The following is an 18399-nucleotide window of genomic DNA, read 5'->3' as shown; positions in this document are numbered from 1 at the left end:
GTAAATTTGAATGAAAGAATGAATTTCAAAACAAATAAAACAAATGATAGTCAAAAATGTGATTTCCCTATAACTATAGTAAAGTTTATCCCCTCCCATGGGGCAAACGCGAGACCCCAGGGCTAGGAAATTCACAATTATGGTAAAGCACCTTAAGACCCTTCGATCTGTGAAGAGTATTTAATTCTACCTTATTTGGGTTGTAAGAAGAAGATTTTTGAAATTTCAGTTAATTTGACCCTTTTTGGCCCCGCCCATCAGCCCCTGGGGGTCAGTTAGGGCCAACATGTACATCAAACTGTCATCCCAAGCTGATAACGTTAACGAAGTTAGAATGAATTCCAATAAAAATCCAACAAATAATAGTCAAAAATGTGATTTCCCTATATAAACTATAGTAAAGTTTACCCCCTCCCCAGGGGCAAACGTGAGACCCCAGGATCATGAAATTCACAATTTTGGTAAAGCACCATAAGACCCCTTCATCTATGAAGAGTATTTGATTCTAACATATCTGAGAGTAGAGAAGAAGATTTTTGAAATTTCAGTCAATTTGACCCTTTTTGGCCCCGCCCACCAGCCCCTGGGGGTCAACCAGGGCCAACATGTACATAACATCAAACTGTAATCCCATGCTGATAATTTGAACCAAGTTAGAATAAATTCCAATAGAAATCCAACAAATAATAGTCAAAAATGTGATTTCCCTATATAAACTATAGTAAAGTTTACCCCCTACCCAGGGGCAAACGTGAGACCCTAGGGTCATGAAATTCACAATTTTGGTAACGTACCTTAAGACCCTTCCATCTATGAAGAGTATTTGATTCTAACATATCTGAGAGTAGAGAAGAAGATTTTTGAAATTTTAGTCAATTTGACCCTTTTTGGCCCCGCCCACCAGCCCCTGGGGGTCAACCAGGGCCAACATGTACATACCATCAAACTGTCATCCCATGCTGATAATTTGAACCAAGTTAGAATTAATTCCAATAGATATCCAACAAATAATAGTCAAAAATGTGATTTCCCAATATAAACTATAGTAAAGTTTACCCCCTCCCCAGGGGCAAACGTGAGACCCCAGGGTCATGAAATTCACAATTTGGTAAAGCACCTTAAGACCCTTCCATCTATGAAAAGTATTTGATTCTACCATATCTGAGAGTAGAGAAGAAGATTTTTGAAATTTTAGTCAATTTGACCCTTTTTGGCCCCGCCCCTCAGGCCCCTGGGGGGTGGGGACCATATAATTCACAATTTTGGTTCACCCTCAGCCATGGAAGCTTCCTGTAAAATTTCATTGAATTCAGTTCAGCAGTTTTTAAGAAGTTGAAAATGTAAATTGTTTACGCATACGACGCACGACGCACGACGCCGGACAAAAGGCGATTGCAATAGGTCAACTGAGACTTCGTCTCAGGTGACCTAAAAATTGAATAATGTAACCGTTATCTGGTAACATCTTGTCACAGTACTTCGACATTCTCTCAAATGTCGATAGGGATATTAAACACATCCTTTGGTGACCGCCTACCATATAAATGTCCCTTTCAAACCAGTCACATGGTGACCGCCTGCCCAAATGTCCCAGTCAAACACATCCTTTGGTGACCGCCTACCCTAATGTCCCAGTCAAACACATCCTTTGGTGACCGCCTACCCTAATGTCCCAGTCAAACACATCCTTTGGTGACCGCCTACCCTAATGTCCCAGTCAAATACATCCTTTGGTGACCGCCTACCCCTAATGTCCCAAACACATCCTTTGGTGACCGCCTACCCCTAATGTCCCAGTCAAACACATCCTTTGGTGACCGCCTGCCCTAATGTCCCAGTCTGTGCCTCTTAACCTATAATGTCCCAGTCAAACACATCCTTGGTGACGCCTACCCTAATGTCACCAGTCAAACAATCCTTTGGTGACCGCCTACCCCTAATGTCTAGTCCCAACCATCCTTTGGTGACCGCCTACCCCTAAATGTCCTAGTCAAACACATCTTTGGTGACCGCCATAGCCTACCCCTAATGTCTCGGTCAAAAATCTTGGTGACCGCCTACCCCTAATGCCCAAACACATCCTTTGGGACCGCCTACCCTAATGTCCCAAACACATCCCTTTGGTGGACGCCCTACCCTAAGTCCCAAACACATCCTTGGTGGGACGCATTACCCTAATGTCCAGTCAAACACATCCTTTGATGACCGCCTGCCCTAATGTCCCAGTCAAACACATCCTTTGGTGACACCTACCCTAATGTCCCAAACACATCCTTTGGTGACCGCCTGCCCTAATGTCCCGGTCAAACACATCCTTTGGTGACCGCCTACCCCTAATGTCCCAAACACATCCTTTGGTGACCGCCTACCCTAATGTCCCAGTCAAACACATCCTTTGGTGACCGCCTACCCCTAATGTCCCAAACACATCCTTTGGTGACCGCCTACCCCTAATGTTCTAGTCAAACACATCCTTTGGTGACCGCCTACCCCTAATGTCCTAGGCAAACACATCCTTTGGTGACCGCCTACCCCTAATGTCCCAGTCAAACACATCCTTTGGTGACCGCCTACCCCTAATGTCCTAGTCAAACACATCCTTTGGTGACCGCCTGCCCTAATGTCCCGGTCAAACACATCATTTGGTGACCGCCTACCCTAATGTCCCAGTCAAACACATCCTTTGGTGACCGCCTACCCTAATGTCCCGGTCAAACACATCCTTTGGTGACCGCCTACCCTAATGTCCCAAACACATCCTTTGGTGACCGCCTACCCTAATGTCCCAGTCAAACACATCCTTTGGTGACCGCCTACCCTAATGTCCCAAACACATCCTTTGGTGACCGCCTACCCTAATGTCCCAGTCAAATACATCCTTTGGTAATTTATTCTTGAGCAATCTTAAACTACCTTCCTCTTGGTCCAAAATTGTGCCGATTCAATTTTGAGTCTAACCACGAAATGAAAATTGCCGACAGGCAGCCATCTTAGATTTTGACTGTTGAAGATTGTTGTCGCTATTTCTTGAGAAGTATTGGAGTAATATTTTTCAAACTTCATATGTACATGTTGGTTCCTCATAGTCCCTAGCTGTGCAAATTTATTTTGAGTATGATCAGGAAAAGAAAATGGCCGACAGGCAGCCATCTTGGATTTTGCCTGTTTGCCTGTTATTGATATTGCTCATTTGGTTCTTCTTAGATATATCATACAGTGGCGTAGGATGCGGGGGGGCAGGGGGGGCAATTGCCCCCCCACTTTTTACAGTGGGGGGGGCAAACATATCTTTTTGCCCCCCCACTTTTTGACATCCAAAATCTAAAAAAGGGGAAAAAACACAAATTTATATATTCATTTCGATAAATATCTATATTTTCGAACCGATAATGTTTTCTTGAAGGCAATGATAAAAACTTTATCTTGTACATCCGGAACATTCCGACTTTTATACTAGTATATCAATCCTCAGACCTGTGTGTCGGTCGTCTGCACTAGCCTGGTAAGTCAATATTTATATCTTAATACGAAATTTTGGTTAACTTCATCACATAGATTCAATAAGTTGATGATAATTTGTGAAGTTAATTGAGTTCATAATGAGAACAAGACAGAAACACAACATGATTAAGAATGCGCGGTTTTAACGTGAATCGAGTGATACTAATTACCAACAGGTACGAGGAAATACAAAAATAATTCGGCTCGCGCCTATGGCGCTCGCTTTATCCCTAAATTACTGCCCCCCCCCCTTTCGATTGCAGATCCACAGGGGGGCTTCGCCACCCTGGGACCCGCTGGGCGGCCCCCAGACCTCTCACAAAAAGGGGAAAAAAATTGTCTCGCGCCTACGGCGCTCGCATGATCACTTAATTACTGGACCCCCCTTTCGAAAACTCCTGGATCCGCGCCTGATTCCGAATTATTGGAAATATGCTATATTTCATTTTCCACGGAGGGCTTAGACCCCCTTGAACCCCCTATCAGGGCGCTGCCCTGGACCCGCTGGGCGGCCCCTCAGACCCCTCGTAAAAAAAAAAAAAAAAAATTTAAAAAATCGGCTCGCGCCTACGGCGCTCGCATTATTACTAAATTACTAGACCCCCCGCCCTTTCGAAAATCCTGGCCGGGCCTGGTGATTCGTGTTTTGCCATAAATAATATATCCTGATTTGCGTAAATAACATATTTTGTACTACATAAATTATCAAAATTATCATGGGATGTTGAAATGATAATTATTGGCTAATTTTGCGGAGATGGCATACAATTTGTTTAGTGCGTAAAATTTAAGGTTAAAAAAAATTTTGCCCCCCCCCCCCACTTTTTGACGACTTCCTACGCCACTGTCATATATTAAATACGAAGTAGACAAAAGACCAGTCTTACAATGAATCAATAAAGAAAATTTAATGGTGGGCGCCAAGATCACTCCGAGATCTCTTGTTTGTTTATAACCATCAGTTCTGCTCTTAAAATAAAAACAATATGAGATCAGATGTGAACTTCATCCTGTCGGACATTTTATTTATATATTATATATGTTTTGTAATTAAATGTGATGCGGCTGACCCAGACTAATAACAGTATCCATATGTCATGTACACCTTATTTACCCACACAGCAATATACACTGGTACTACTGATGTGACAGAGTGACGATTCATACACGGCCACTGACGTTGACAAATCTCAACTACCAGGTTAGAAAAGTTACGGATCTCATCCCGGATATTAATATCTGTCCATGACACACTCAAGTGCTGAGAAGTTCTACAGAACTGAAATCGGCATACCAGGCGACCTTCAATTCAGAAAAAGTTCTACAGAACTGAAATCGGCATACCAGGCGACCTTCAATTCTTCTGAATTGTAGGTCGCCTGGTATGCCGATTTCAGTTCTGTAGAACTCCTGATGAATCAATTTCTAAATCATGAAGTTCATCAAAATAAATAAAGTCCAACATATTCAGAAACTTGTCAGCTGATGTTTCAAAACATATGGTGTTTAATTAGTTATAATATTTCACAAATGAAATACAATGTTATGTTACTTTTCTCTCTCTGTTTTTTGGAATTTACCATCAACATCTGATTCTAGTATTTGTTTTTTGATGAGGGAAAGAGTGCGTCAATCAGTCTATAAGGCTTGTGCTGTGAAACAGAACATTAAAATGAAGCCAAGTTATACTCTACGCAGCCCCGGTTTTACCATCGCCACTTAACTTCCGGAATTTCTTAGCCGAAAATTTACCATTAGAAATCATTATAGAATTTAAGGGGGGATATAATACTTTAACGCTTTCCTATGGAAAATTTTAAGCTAAGGAATATCAATGAAACTGGCCTCAGACATCTTTACCTTGGTGATGTGTCCAGAGTTAATCCGGATCCCAACTTTTTCATCATTTATGACATATTTAAGAATAATCACTGACTCTCTTAAATCACACATTGTAATATGCACACAATAGTCAGTATCAACGACGCCTTTTATATAAAACACTCTTTCTGTTCTTTTTGTTTCTTTCTTTCTCCTCCAGCTCATCCAAAGTCATTTCCCTTTCTTCCTCTTTCTCCCATGGAGCTTTTATATATGCCCTCTTGATTTGCTGTTTGTTTTCAAAGAATCTAAGTGTCTCCTCCTTTTCCTGGAGTTCTGCAAGTTTCTGCGCGATTTCTTCAATCTTCTCATTACGTAGATAATCCTCTACCTGTTGATCGAACATCTCCTGTCGTTCTTTCTCCCATAGGTTTAAATGTTTTACATAGCTGTCCATGTCTGCTTTCTCCGAGTTTTTCAGCTGTCCTGTCACAAATGTCTCTACTTCAGTAATCAGAGAGTGAGAGGATAACTGACCGTTGCTTTCAAGTTCTGCAGACAGTACCTAAATCAAGAAAGAGTAAATTAAATCAAAATTACTGTAAATTATGTTATAACATCAGCATAAACCGGTATATTTACATCTGAACGAGTCCTGTAACGTGTAATACACATACTTCCAAAGAAAAACTTTCATATCTCCTGGATCTATTGCGTATGAAATTTAATGTATACAGTAAAAGCTAGGTAGCGTAAGTGTGTAATTATGACACCAATAATCCGGTGGTTATATGCTGTCTGTGGACTCCGACACCTGTATCAAAACATGCATGAGATCGACCACAGTACCCTGGGGTTCGACACAGCTAAGTGTTACACAGGTAAATATGGTCGGCTGTGGTACCTGTTCGACAAACAAGAAGGATTATGAATATGAAGGAAGGGGGATAAATAAGAGAATAGTTCGAGGAATGCAGGTATTAAACAAATAGTGGTTGGAGTTATCCGAGATTAATTTACAAGGAATATATAAGGACATGGTCAGGACCAGTTTGACAAATAGGGCTATTTGAGTAATGCGGGTTCGAGTAAGTGGGGTTTTACTGTGAAAAAAACTTATTTTTAACTTCTTGATGTCAGGCAGAATCAATTTGCTAATATATTTTTTTAAATCTATCAATCAAAATACAGGTTTGAGAAAGTGGGGTTTTACTGTATATAAAACTTTTTTTTAACTTCTTATTGCCAGACAGAATAAATTTGCCAATATTTTCAAACTCTATCAATCAGCATACAAAACAAGTGAATTACTTGTAGTTCCTTTGTGTATTTTTCTTTTTCCTCAGGTGTTAGGTTATGTTTAAGTATATCATCCTTCAATGTCCGCATCGCGTATTCCTTCTCCGGAGCATCTGGGTCTCTAGTAGCAGTTTCGTTCAGTAGTTCTCCCAATCTGTCGACCTAGTTAACACATTATACGTTATAGTTCAACTGCATGTAAATCAGAAAATATAAACGATGTAGAAATTGAATCAAACACACATTTCATAGACTTAATGTAAAAAAAGGTCTCGTGAGTCTCTTTGAAATCGGAGCATTCGATCGTAAAATGCTTGACAATAAAAGATTGATAACATGCGTGAAAAAGGAGGATCTTCCTTTCGTAAAATAAAACTGTGGGTGATGTATTGGATTGGATTGTTTTTGTTTAACGTCCTATTAACAGCTAGGGTCATTTAAGGACGTGCCAGGTTTTGGAGGTGGAGGAAAGCGGGAGTACCTGGAGGAAAACCACCGGCCTACGGTCAGTACCTGGCAACTGTCCCACGTAGGTTTCGAGCTCGCAACCCAGAGGTGGAGGGCTAGTGATAAAGTGTCGGGACACCTTAACCACTTGGCCATCGCGACCCCTGGGTGATGCACTTATCGCCAATGTGGAAACGTGAGAAGACAACTTCCTCTCAATTATTTACTTTAAAGTTTATGTTGAACATCGTTCAGTTTTCTACAGTTTGCGACCAATGGTCTTGCCACTTCAGTTTAATCATGTTTGATACCGATGGTATAAAATCAGAACTTGGTGGTCTTATGCCATTTTAATGTAGGTTTAACAGTCGTATCATCTTTCTCGTTTCCCGTAATTTTGACATGACCTGGAATCCAAAACAGGGTAAAGTGATACATCGTTAAAATTTTATGGATGCAAAATCCACATTTTCTTAAAATTTTGATTATACATGCAAGACAAGGTATCTGTATGACATGAAACGGAAAAACAATGTTGTTTGTTTAAAATATGTTTTTGTTCTTACCGCTTCTTTCATGACTACCTCCTTCTCCCCCGTCTCCTTCCACTGTTTCAGTAGACTCAAGGCCCTAGCGAACTTGTCATAGAGGGCCAGGCCTGTTAGCTTTACTGACCGTCCCAGGAGGTTGTCCCCTTGGACACAGCCAAGCATGTACATAGTCTTCCCCAGTTTGTACTGTTCACATTGGATGTCAAAGTGGTCATCATAATGTGGGGCTTGGACGACTTTCTTGGCTACCCACTCGACGTTCTGTCAATCAAAAAAAATACTGTGGTCACACCTAACTAGAACACTAACTTGATTCATCATCTGTTAAAAGGAGTCACATTTTTAAAATATTCCTTTAAAAAAGGTTCCATATGTAACTCATCAGTACTGTTACTCTAAAACTAATCTTATTTTCTGTAAGTCCCCATCGGTAAAACTGGGGGACAACAGGTTTCCTCCCCAACAGTTTGTCAGTCCGTCCACTCAGTTTTCCAAATTTTTCTCAGCCATGCTTTAAGGTATTTTGGTGAAAGTTGGTATTTAACTTCAGTATGAGTAGCTACAGATCATGTTTGAATTTCAGGTTTGTTTTTGTCAAGGTCAAGGTCACTATGCACGTGATCAGCTTCAGAATACCAACGATATCAAATCTAAAATCAATAGGATTCAATGGAGCACCCCTTTAATGTTTCTAATATATTAAAGCAAGATAAAGCTGTGATCCTGCCATTACAAACAAAAATTAAATAAAAGTATTACATCATCATCATCGTCTTCATCCTCTTCCTCCTGAACGTCCTCCTCTTCCTTCGAGTGGGCGTCCATGGTCGCAGTGTGAGTCAAGTGTTTTGTGCACGTGTACAAGGCTAACAGGAAGTTTATCCGACCACTGAAGTCTTCCTGGAACATCAATTCATACGCCACCTTGGCAGCCTCTGGAAAGGATAAACAACATTTGACAATATTCTCCCTTAACATACGTGAATCAGCTACTCAGGCGGTAAGACACTTGTTTTTCACCTAGGTGGCCGTGGTTTGATTCCCTGAGCAGGTGTGAAAATGTGGAGGTAAAGGTCCTTGCCTGACCACAGGTGCCGGACTCGTTTTATAAAATAATAACACATAAATGAGATATGTACTCTTACATGTTATTATTTTATAAAACGAGTCCGGCACCTGTGGCCTGACCATGTCTTTTTTTCTCCAGGTACTCTGGTTCCCTCCAACGGAAAGACCTCTCACACACTTCTATCCAGGCCAACAACATTGGTTAATGTAAATTGATATTACATGTATCACAATCGTTGTAAAACAAATAGAGGATATCTAACAGTGTCTTCAGTAATACCAAATATATTTCACTCGTGTGGCTAATACATGTATTTTGATATTTTTCACTCGTGAAAAATATCAAAATATTAGCCCCACTCGTGAAATTTATTTGGTATTACTGAAGACACTGTTAGATATTCTGTTTATTACATTTTTTATCAACGAAAAACCTACCCCGTATGCTAACTAGGCCTACAGCGAAAGTTTGCATACTTTTATAGTAGTCCCCCCTGTCCAGGTGCTGACATATATGTCGGGCTTTCTGATTGGTCAATTATTTTGGTATTTTCTAATCATTGATTTGATTGGTCAAATCAGCAAAAGTGATATTTTTCACTATGAAAAATATGATATTTTTCACTAGTTTTTCACTAGTGAAAAATATCCCTTTTATAGATGAATAATTTTTGATATTTCACTGGTAAAAATGTAATAAATAAAGTTTACATTAACATGTATGAGAGATAACAGTACGTATCCTTAGGCATGTGGCATGAAAATAATGAGAGAACGATCAATCAAAATTAACGAGGGAACCTTTCCAAAAGAACAAACAATAAAAAATAAACGAGGGAACTGTTCCCAATAAACGGTCAATTAAAATCAATGAGGGAACTGTTCCCAAAGAATCAATCAAAATTAACCTGGGAACCTTTCCCAAAGAACAATAAATCAAAATAAACAAGGGAACTGTTCCCAAAGAACGATCAATTAAAATTAACGAGGGAACTCTTCCAAAAGAACGATCAATTACAATTAATGAGAGAACTGTTCCCAAAGAACAATCAATTAAAATAAATGAGGGAACTGTTCCAAAAGAACGACCAATTAAAATTAACCAGGGAACTGTTCCCAAAGAACAATCAATTAAAATTAACGAGGGAACTCTTCCCAAAGAACAATCAATTAAAATTAACAAGGGAACTGTTCCAAAAGAACAATCAATTAAAATTAACAAGGGAACTGTTCCAAAAGAACAATCAATTAAAATAAATGAAGGAACTGTTCCAAAAGAACGATCAATTAAAATTAACGAGGGAACTGTTCCAAAAGAACAATCAATTAAAATAAACAAGGGAACTGTTACCAAAGAACAACCAATCAAAACTAACGAGGGAACTGTTCCCAAAGAAAGATCAATTTAAATAAACGAGGGAACTGTTCCAAAAGAACGATCAATTAAAATTAATGAGGGAACTGTTCCCAAAGAACAATCTATCAGAACTAACCAGGGAACTGTTCCAGCTTGATGAAGTGGTCCATCAGTAAATTGGCAGTGTAAGAGTCGGGAAATAAACCAAATGTTTTCTGCAACAGAAAATCAGAAATTTATATATATACAGTACAAGTATTGACAAATTCTACTGGATGGAGCAAAAGTTAATCATTAAACTGCTAAGTAATAGTCCTTTAATTCATTGAATAACGTGCGTAAGACAAAACAATGTCATTAAGGTCAATGTCATGAACATTATTCTTCACATCACTACACCACGCATGTGGGTTAATGTTGCATATATAATTGAAAAGAACTAAAATAGTTATGTTTTTAAATAAATGCATTATTTAACAATTTCCCCGTCAGTTCTGTTTGTTTCCTTGATCGGATTTTAATGTTAGGTGTCCACCGTCCTAATCGGGATGTTTTCGTCGGTCCTCGTGTTGTCGCGTGGTCACGTGACCGGCACGAAGGACTACATTAACACTTGGTCTGTAAATATGGCCAGAGCACCCAACTAACGTATTTTGCCGTACAAACAAACGTGATACACTTGTTCATCGTACTAAGAAACCGCGGAAAAGTGCTGTACATTCTTCTATTTATTCCCGTACAGTTACATAACGGCGTTATGTATGTTTCATAAGTATTAATTTTGGGTAGTAGGGTGCTCTAGGACGATTTATTGAGCAAGTGTTAATGTTCACGCTTCAATATTGGAACTCTTAAATGTTTTAAGTATCGAAATCGGCATATAGAAACGAACAAACGTTGATAGACGAATGCAATGGATCGTAATTAATCTAATTAATTATTTACAGGTGATTTCCAAAGAAATAATGTATAGTTACAAGTTTTCGGTTGTACAAACAAGTTTGTAGATTCGACACTGTGGTAAAACCACCGTCCTCGTCGTTGCCATGACAGCCGATCTAAGCCGCGATCACGAATGCACTGACAAAGTGAAAGTTGAAGTCTTTTGCGCAACATGCCGTTGTTTCTTAAAACTACATTCACAACTCATATTGATTGAGGCTGTTTTACCATACCTGATCAATTGAAATCAAAGAAAACTAACAAAAACACTAAAAAACACAGAATGAAGCTTTCGTGTCAGGCAGTGCAGACACAACGCGGGATCTCTACACAATGTGACGTCATCTGAATGTACAAGTTGCAACAATGTACAACAATGTATATTTTATATGAATACACTAATGAGCAACGAAATGGAACGCAACATTAACCCACATGCGCAATGGGAATTATTTGAGAATTATGATCTGATAACTTCAAATGTTTGTTTGGTAAGGTTATATAGAGGCAAAGCAGTGCAAATTGAAATATATGGTTGTTCCATGCCTAATTCAAATAGAATATCAAAATATATACAGAAATGTAACAATGAAGAATTATTCAATTAAAGCTTTGCTGTCACATTGACAAAACCTACCAAGTTTCGTACAGATTAGTTTACAGCCTGACGATCTCCAGGCAATGTTAAAAAAATCAATAAGTGCAAATGTACAACAACTTCTCAAAATTATAAAAAAAAAAATACTAGCTGGGAAACCACAAGCATTGTTCATAAATGAGAGAGTGTGTGGCAGAAAAATATATATACCCGTCAAATGCCATATAATGTTTGAACTATCTTACATCACATCAAAATAAGATTTACATCACCTTTAAGAGTGGCGAGCTGTTACTTCAACATCAATGTTCAATTTTCTAACCATTTCAGTAAAACAAGTAATCAATTGACTAAATGATTATAAAGCCTACCAAGTTTCAAATCAGTTGAAAAAGATCTCCAGATAAGATTTGAGTACTGGAAATAAACAAAGGGCAATAACTTCTGCAAAAATACTTGAATCAAAATTCTTTTTCGGGGAATACAAAATGCAAAATAATGTGACAACAAAGCTTACCAAGTTTCAAAGAAATCGAAAGAAAATGTAGGAGATCTCTGGACAAAAAATTAAATACAAATGCACTCAAATAACAAAGGGGAATAACTTGCGTAAAAATGGTCTATTCACACAAACACAATTTCATATCATGGTTATAATATTAACCATGTTTCAAAGAGTTCCGTCAAAAAATGTAGTAGAACACCGGGCAGACAAAACTTAATGCCACACTTATGATGCCATACCATAATACTCCTGTCAAATTTGACAGGCGTAAAAAAAGTTGGTACCCTAAATTGGGATGTCTTTCTCCTAAATTCTAAATCTACACAGTTGCCAGAGATGTGTACTTACCCGATCTTGTATCATTTCTAGGATTTCTTTGTCCATTCCTTTTTCTAGGTAGTTCCTTATAATACCATGTACAATGGAATCACGTACAGGAAATGCATCTTTGCTTCTCCGAAACCTGAACAAAAATTGGGAACTTTGGTATATAGTTTCTAGTAGGATATGACCTGTGTCCAGACTTATCATTACAAACATTGGTATAAGACAGAAAAAAGACTTTTTTTCAAATATTGTACCAGGCCACTTTATATATGCTGTTAATGTTGGCAAGCCTCATGCTTACCAAACTCTTACACTAGGGTTGAGATATCCCTGTTCACGACTCATGTTAGATTCTGTTAGTCTTTTCTCTACCAAAAACTGGGAATTTCCCTCTGAAATAACTCCCTTGAATTTGGAGGAAAAAACGACCTTGTATAAATTTTATATCGTAAACAGCTGTATAAACCGCAGATATACCAAAACCTACATTTTAATTATTCTCTGCATGTATTCGTGGTCCTGTTCATGCATTGTCTGTATTTTATTGGCAAGCTGAAAGTAAAAATGATAACAATAGGCAATATTAAATATATACATTACTATATCTACAGCTAATAATTAAAACATAATTTTGAAGTAGGTAATGTTTGAATATACATGATTTTATACTATTTTATGTCAATGATATCAAATTCAAAGTTTGTTAAATGACTGATAAAGGACTTTTGTCACTTTACAAAATAACAGTAGCTACATTTATATACTGGATAAGGGTAAATAAAATGAATTATTTGGTTCTCAGGCCAATTTTTCTAGAGGGAATTCCTTTTTATCACTAAACTGGTGAAAAAAACAGATGAGGGCATGATTTGTTTTTAAATTTCTCAAACCAAACATCCTTTTTCATATAAACTCATTCAAAATTAGGGAAACAAGGATTTATCATGATTCTTTGTCTTACATTAATGAACATGTGCTCTAATTTCATGGTTAAATAGCATAATGGATATTACAGGAGAAAGGTTTGTTGGTGATGCTATTTTCTACACATTTTTCTCCCGAAGAATAATGCAATTTTTTATTCAACAGGAAAAATATATATGATAAGTTTTTTTTTTATTATTTCAAAGCCTGAGAACCAAGTAATTATTTTTTGGGGCCTATATATACAGTACTATGTATTATTTTTTCTGGTAATAAAAAAGGAATGGAAAATCATATATACAATACAGAAAGCATCATTATCTTTAATACTTACAATATCCATGTCTATCAGACTGCTGAAGCCCTGATTATCAAATTTTGTATACATTTGATAAGACAGGTATCCTGCAATAAGTATGAAAACTATTTATAAAGTAAAATATTAATTGTATATATCAAAACTAAATAATACATGTATCTGGAATCAAAAAAACAAAACAAGCGTTCCGAGAGGGATATTGGCACCCACCATTGAATTATCTTTATAAGTCCTATGAAAGATATTTTCTCTACTTTTCCCTTTTTTCATCTCTTTCTCTCAATCAGTTACAAGTTTAATCTACTTGGTGTGTAAGAAGATCCAAGAAGAACTAAAAGATATATCAATAACAAATTCCCACTTTCAAAAGCAAACATGGCGGCTATACTGTTCTCTTGATCTGACTCAAATTTAAATTGGCTCCACGGGGAACCTACATTTAAAGTTTGAGAAATATCCAGTCCTCCTCAAAATAGCAATAATAAATGTCAACTGTCAAAATCCATAATGGGCCCTGTCTGCAATTTTTTCCTGGTAGGACTCAAAAATTAACAGGTACACGATTCTAGGGATCAATGAGAACCTATACATCAAGTTTCAAAAATATAATTCCAATAATTCTCAAGAAAAGGTGATAACAAACTTTCATTGTCAAAATACAAGATGGCCTTCTGTCAGCCATTTTGTTTTTCCTGATCAGTCCTAAAATCAAAAGGACACAACTACAGACCAAAGAGAACCTACATATGAAACCTGAGGAAGATTCATCCAGTACATTTCTAGAAATATTGATAACAAGAATTCTTTATAGACTGATGACAGTTGAATGAATGACCACAGATCTAGACACAATGTGATTTTAACAACCCTCATCTGGGGATGGCAGGCTAATAAGTAAAAAGCCTTCAATACTCTTTCTTAAATGTATAATACTGGTATCTAAAAAAAACTATTATTGAATTGCAATTCAGCAAATGCAGAGCACCAACTTAAAAGTTTAACAGTTGGAATTTTAAAATGATAAAATAATGAGTTGTCTTACCAAATTCTACTTGTGTCAGAGTGGGAGAATTGAGATATTTTTGCCATTCTTCTTGACATCGATAATTGTCAGACAATAAGCAGCGTCGGAATTCTGAAAGAAAAAAGTTAGAAAATTGAGAACTAAAATGGAAAAATATTACAACAAACCCAAAGTACAGAAGTATGGTAGCACACCACAGTAAGACAGCCTGGCCATGGGCAATTTTTTTGTTAAGCAAATAACTCCTGTATCATGATATGCATAAAAAATGAAAAAATAAATGTACACTATAATTGGTATATTCAGTATGAAGTAGTACATACAGGCTTCACATTTATTAAAACAAAAATCAATAAATTGGTTCCAGATTTTAAATATCCAGATTTTCCGAACGTGTGTTAACACAGGAAATTTAGTTTTGCCTACAGCGCAAAATGGAAGCCCACAGAAAAGGTAAGATAGCGGAAAAACTTAATTTACAACATATGTCCAAACAAGATTAATTCTGTCTTTGGGATAGAGATATTTAATTTTAAATAGGTTTCAGAAAAAAAATTGTGTAGAGAATTGTGCCATTTTGGGTCAAATATCATAATATTTTGCAATTTTTGAGAATTTTTTAAGCTGTTACCATGGTATTCACAGCTCTAAAAATCACAGAAAATATCAGTTTACTTATCCTTCAGAGCTCTATTAAAATTGCAAATGTTGTACAGATTTCAAATATATATACTTTATTAGAGGTTATATGTAAGGTTAACTGGCAATGTTTACATATCTAAAACATGTGCCATATTTTTCAGAATATGGCATTTTTACTGTACACTGCTACCTATGCTAATACATTACTCCAACAATGTTAGAGGTTTTACATGGCGAGATACTTTTGACAGGCGCCGTGTAACGTCGCAGTCGGCAAAATAATATCCGATAGAATAAGAGCCGACCAGCAGCTTCTTATGTTATAGGAGTAGCTAATACATGTAAGAACCTTGTTTTATTACAAATCATGGGGGGGGGGGGGGGGGGGGGGGGGGGGGGGGGCACAAAACTACTGCTACTAGTTTGGAGTTAATTTTCTAGTGAAGGGCCACAGTGCACTCTTATATGAAAACGAGTGATTTCCCGACACCGTTCGATGTCGGAAAGATTTTGGTGCAAATACAATCAAATTGGGCGTGACATAACACCTACTGCTACTAGTTTGGAGTTAATTTTCTAGTGAAGGGCCACAGTGCACTCTTATATGAAAACGAGTGATTTCCCGACACCGTTCGATGTCGGAAAGATTTTGGTGCAAATACAATCAAATTGGGCGTGACATAACACCTACTACTGCTACTAGTTTGGAGTTAATTTTCTAGTGAAGGGCCACAGTGCACTCTTATATGAAAACGAGTGATTTCCCGACACCGTTCGATGTCGGAAAGATTTTGGTGCAAATACAATCAAATTGGGCGTGACATAACACCTACCTTCAGTTTTTGATAAATACGTGTAGACCCTCGCTTTACGCGTTACAAATAACATAAGATAACAATATCGATTAAATGGAAACGTGGCTACGTTAATGTTCATATGTAATGCAATATATCTATTCATCTAGCTTTGAAAAGTTAAATAAAACAAACAAAATTTCCCATTCGTCAAAACTGGAGACGTATCGCAGAAGATTTATCTACTGCAACCAGTTACTTATAACTTTGTTACAACACGAAAACAAACATAAATCAGGCTCTTATTAAGTTAGTGAAACGAGTATTACACAGATGCATACTTAAACTGTCTATATACCTAAATATTTGCAAAACGTTCCCCGATATCGTCGAGTGTGCCGGATTGACCTCCACAAGGCAGCCATGCTTGATTGTGATCAAAGTCCGTCAGGCGCTTTTAATTTGTACTAACTAAGAACCAACCCGGATCATTTTGCTTTTATCCGCAGCGTCGGCGTCGAGTTCTGTTTAAAAACTCTTGTGATTTCTCAATAACAATTCTATGTGAATATGTATCCAGTTGCCAGAAGGATATTCTGTAATTTCCCGGATCTAGCTATATTAAGTGATCAATTTGAAATCGAATCGGTGATGAGTGTAACTGCCCATTATCTCTACTGTACAAAAATACATTTATCGCATTCTTTTAGCTTAAATAGCCAAAATCTTTAAAAAAAATCAACCTAAGGTAATATGTAATAAATATTAAAACTGCTGGTCATGTCGGCAATTTATATATATATATATATATATATATATATATATATATATATATATTAAGCGTTTATCTCAAGTTATATGGTAAATATAACCTAACACTCGTGCTCATATAACATATAATTCAGTTTTCAATTAAATCATCATCATCACTACCACTACTGCCGCCGCCATGCACCGCCACCACTCCAATCGAATGTCAGGGGGAATAATTAATATACGTCCGTCGGATGTCATATATTGTTAAATACTATCTTGCATTAGAATAAGATCTGCATTACCATAGCGGTCTGGTATGCTATCAATCTCACTTTTCACTACAAAGTCTGTATATAATTTTCTGACCAGAAAACCAGTCTTCAACATCTCCAATACCAGAAATTGATTTAAATAACTCTTGCAAGTAAAGAACTTTTTTTTCGGGAAAAAAACCCACATAACTTCCAGTATATATCATGACTCTAATGCATTAATGTTTCACAGAAATATAGGACGAAATTTAATACCGAAATAAACAAAGTGGATTTTTTTTTTTTTTTTTTTTTTTTACAAAAATCGTTTAACAAAGAAATTGATTGAAAACTGAAGGAGGAGATTCAAGGAGGAGAACTCCGGATAAAATAAAAATTATAATAATGATAACAAGAATAATCAAATAAATTATTGGCAGCAATTTTTGTAAAAACCGCGGAATTGGAATTATTTTCAAGGGGACACAACTTTGTATCAGGATCATAGTGCCTTCTAAGTTTCAAAGAGATCGGTCAAAAAAGGAGATCACTGGACAAAAATCAAATAATGAAATAAACAAAGGACAATTTATAATTTGTTCAAAATAATTGAATCATTTTCTGGAATTCATTTTCGGAAAAACACAAAAACATATTACGAGTATAAAGCCTAGCAAGTTTCAAAGAAATCAGCCAAAAAATATAGGAAGAGATCCCCAAACAAGGATTGAATACTAAAATAAACAAAGGGCAATAACTAACGAAAAAAAGTGGGATTGAAATTCTTTTCAAGGGACACAACTTCATACCAGGATCATAATATATCCCAAGCTTCAAAGAGATCGGGTGGAAAATGTATAGTATATTGCCGTACAAAAAATGAATATTGAAATGATGTATACATGTACTAAGTCCGAAAGAGATCGGTCGAAAAATGTAGGAGCAGATTGCCGGACAAACGAAAGTCCGGACGGACAACGCAATACCATAATATTCTCGTCAAAGCACCCAGTCTTCAAAATACAATTCAATTTTTAAAATGTATTAGTTTTACCATTTTAAATTTCCTTACATAATATAAAGGATATCTACCTTATTCAAAATATACCATTGCATTACAAGCCGACTTCTTAACTTTTGAAATCTTCTTACGAAAGTGTAGGAGTTCTCTCTCAATAATGCAATGGACCTTTGACTGAATGCGGATGGACAGGCAGCTCATCATAGTCTAGCAGTCCGTCTAGAGTTCGGAGGTCCCGAGCCCCACTCGATT

General features: G+C 37.1%; 1 protein-coding gene across 1 annotated transcript; it reads right to left on the bottom strand.

Annotated features, from left to right (window-relative positions):
- Positions 1-4493: 4493 nt before the first annotated feature.
- LOC117334992 (28S ribosomal protein S27, mitochondrial-like) lies at positions 4494-16565 on the bottom strand. The gene is made up of 10 exons (XM_033894878.1): positions 16478-16565; positions 14702-14794; positions 13675-13745; positions 12904-12968; positions 12438-12552; positions 10181-10259; positions 8379-8554; positions 7635-7880; positions 6634-6783; positions 4494-5887 (listed from the first exon to the last, which is right to left on the bottom strand). Exons 1-10 carry the CDS (start codon positions 16542-16544, stop codon positions 5480-5482), a joined length of 1470 nt encoding a protein of 489 aa, XP_033750769.1. The 5' UTR covers positions 16545-16565; the 3' UTR covers positions 4494-5479.
- Between the last annotated feature and the right edge of the window lie 1834 nt (positions 16566-18399).

This window comes from Pecten maximus, chromosome 9, assembly GCF_902652985.1.
Source record: "Pecten maximus chromosome 9, xPecMax1.1, whole genome shotgun sequence".
Classification (NCBI taxonomy): domain Eukaryota; kingdom Metazoa; phylum Mollusca; class Bivalvia; order Pectinida; family Pectinidae; genus Pecten; species Pecten maximus.
The sequence above is the reverse complement of the archived record's forward strand: the minus strand, read 5'-3'. Positions and strand labels throughout refer to the sequence as shown.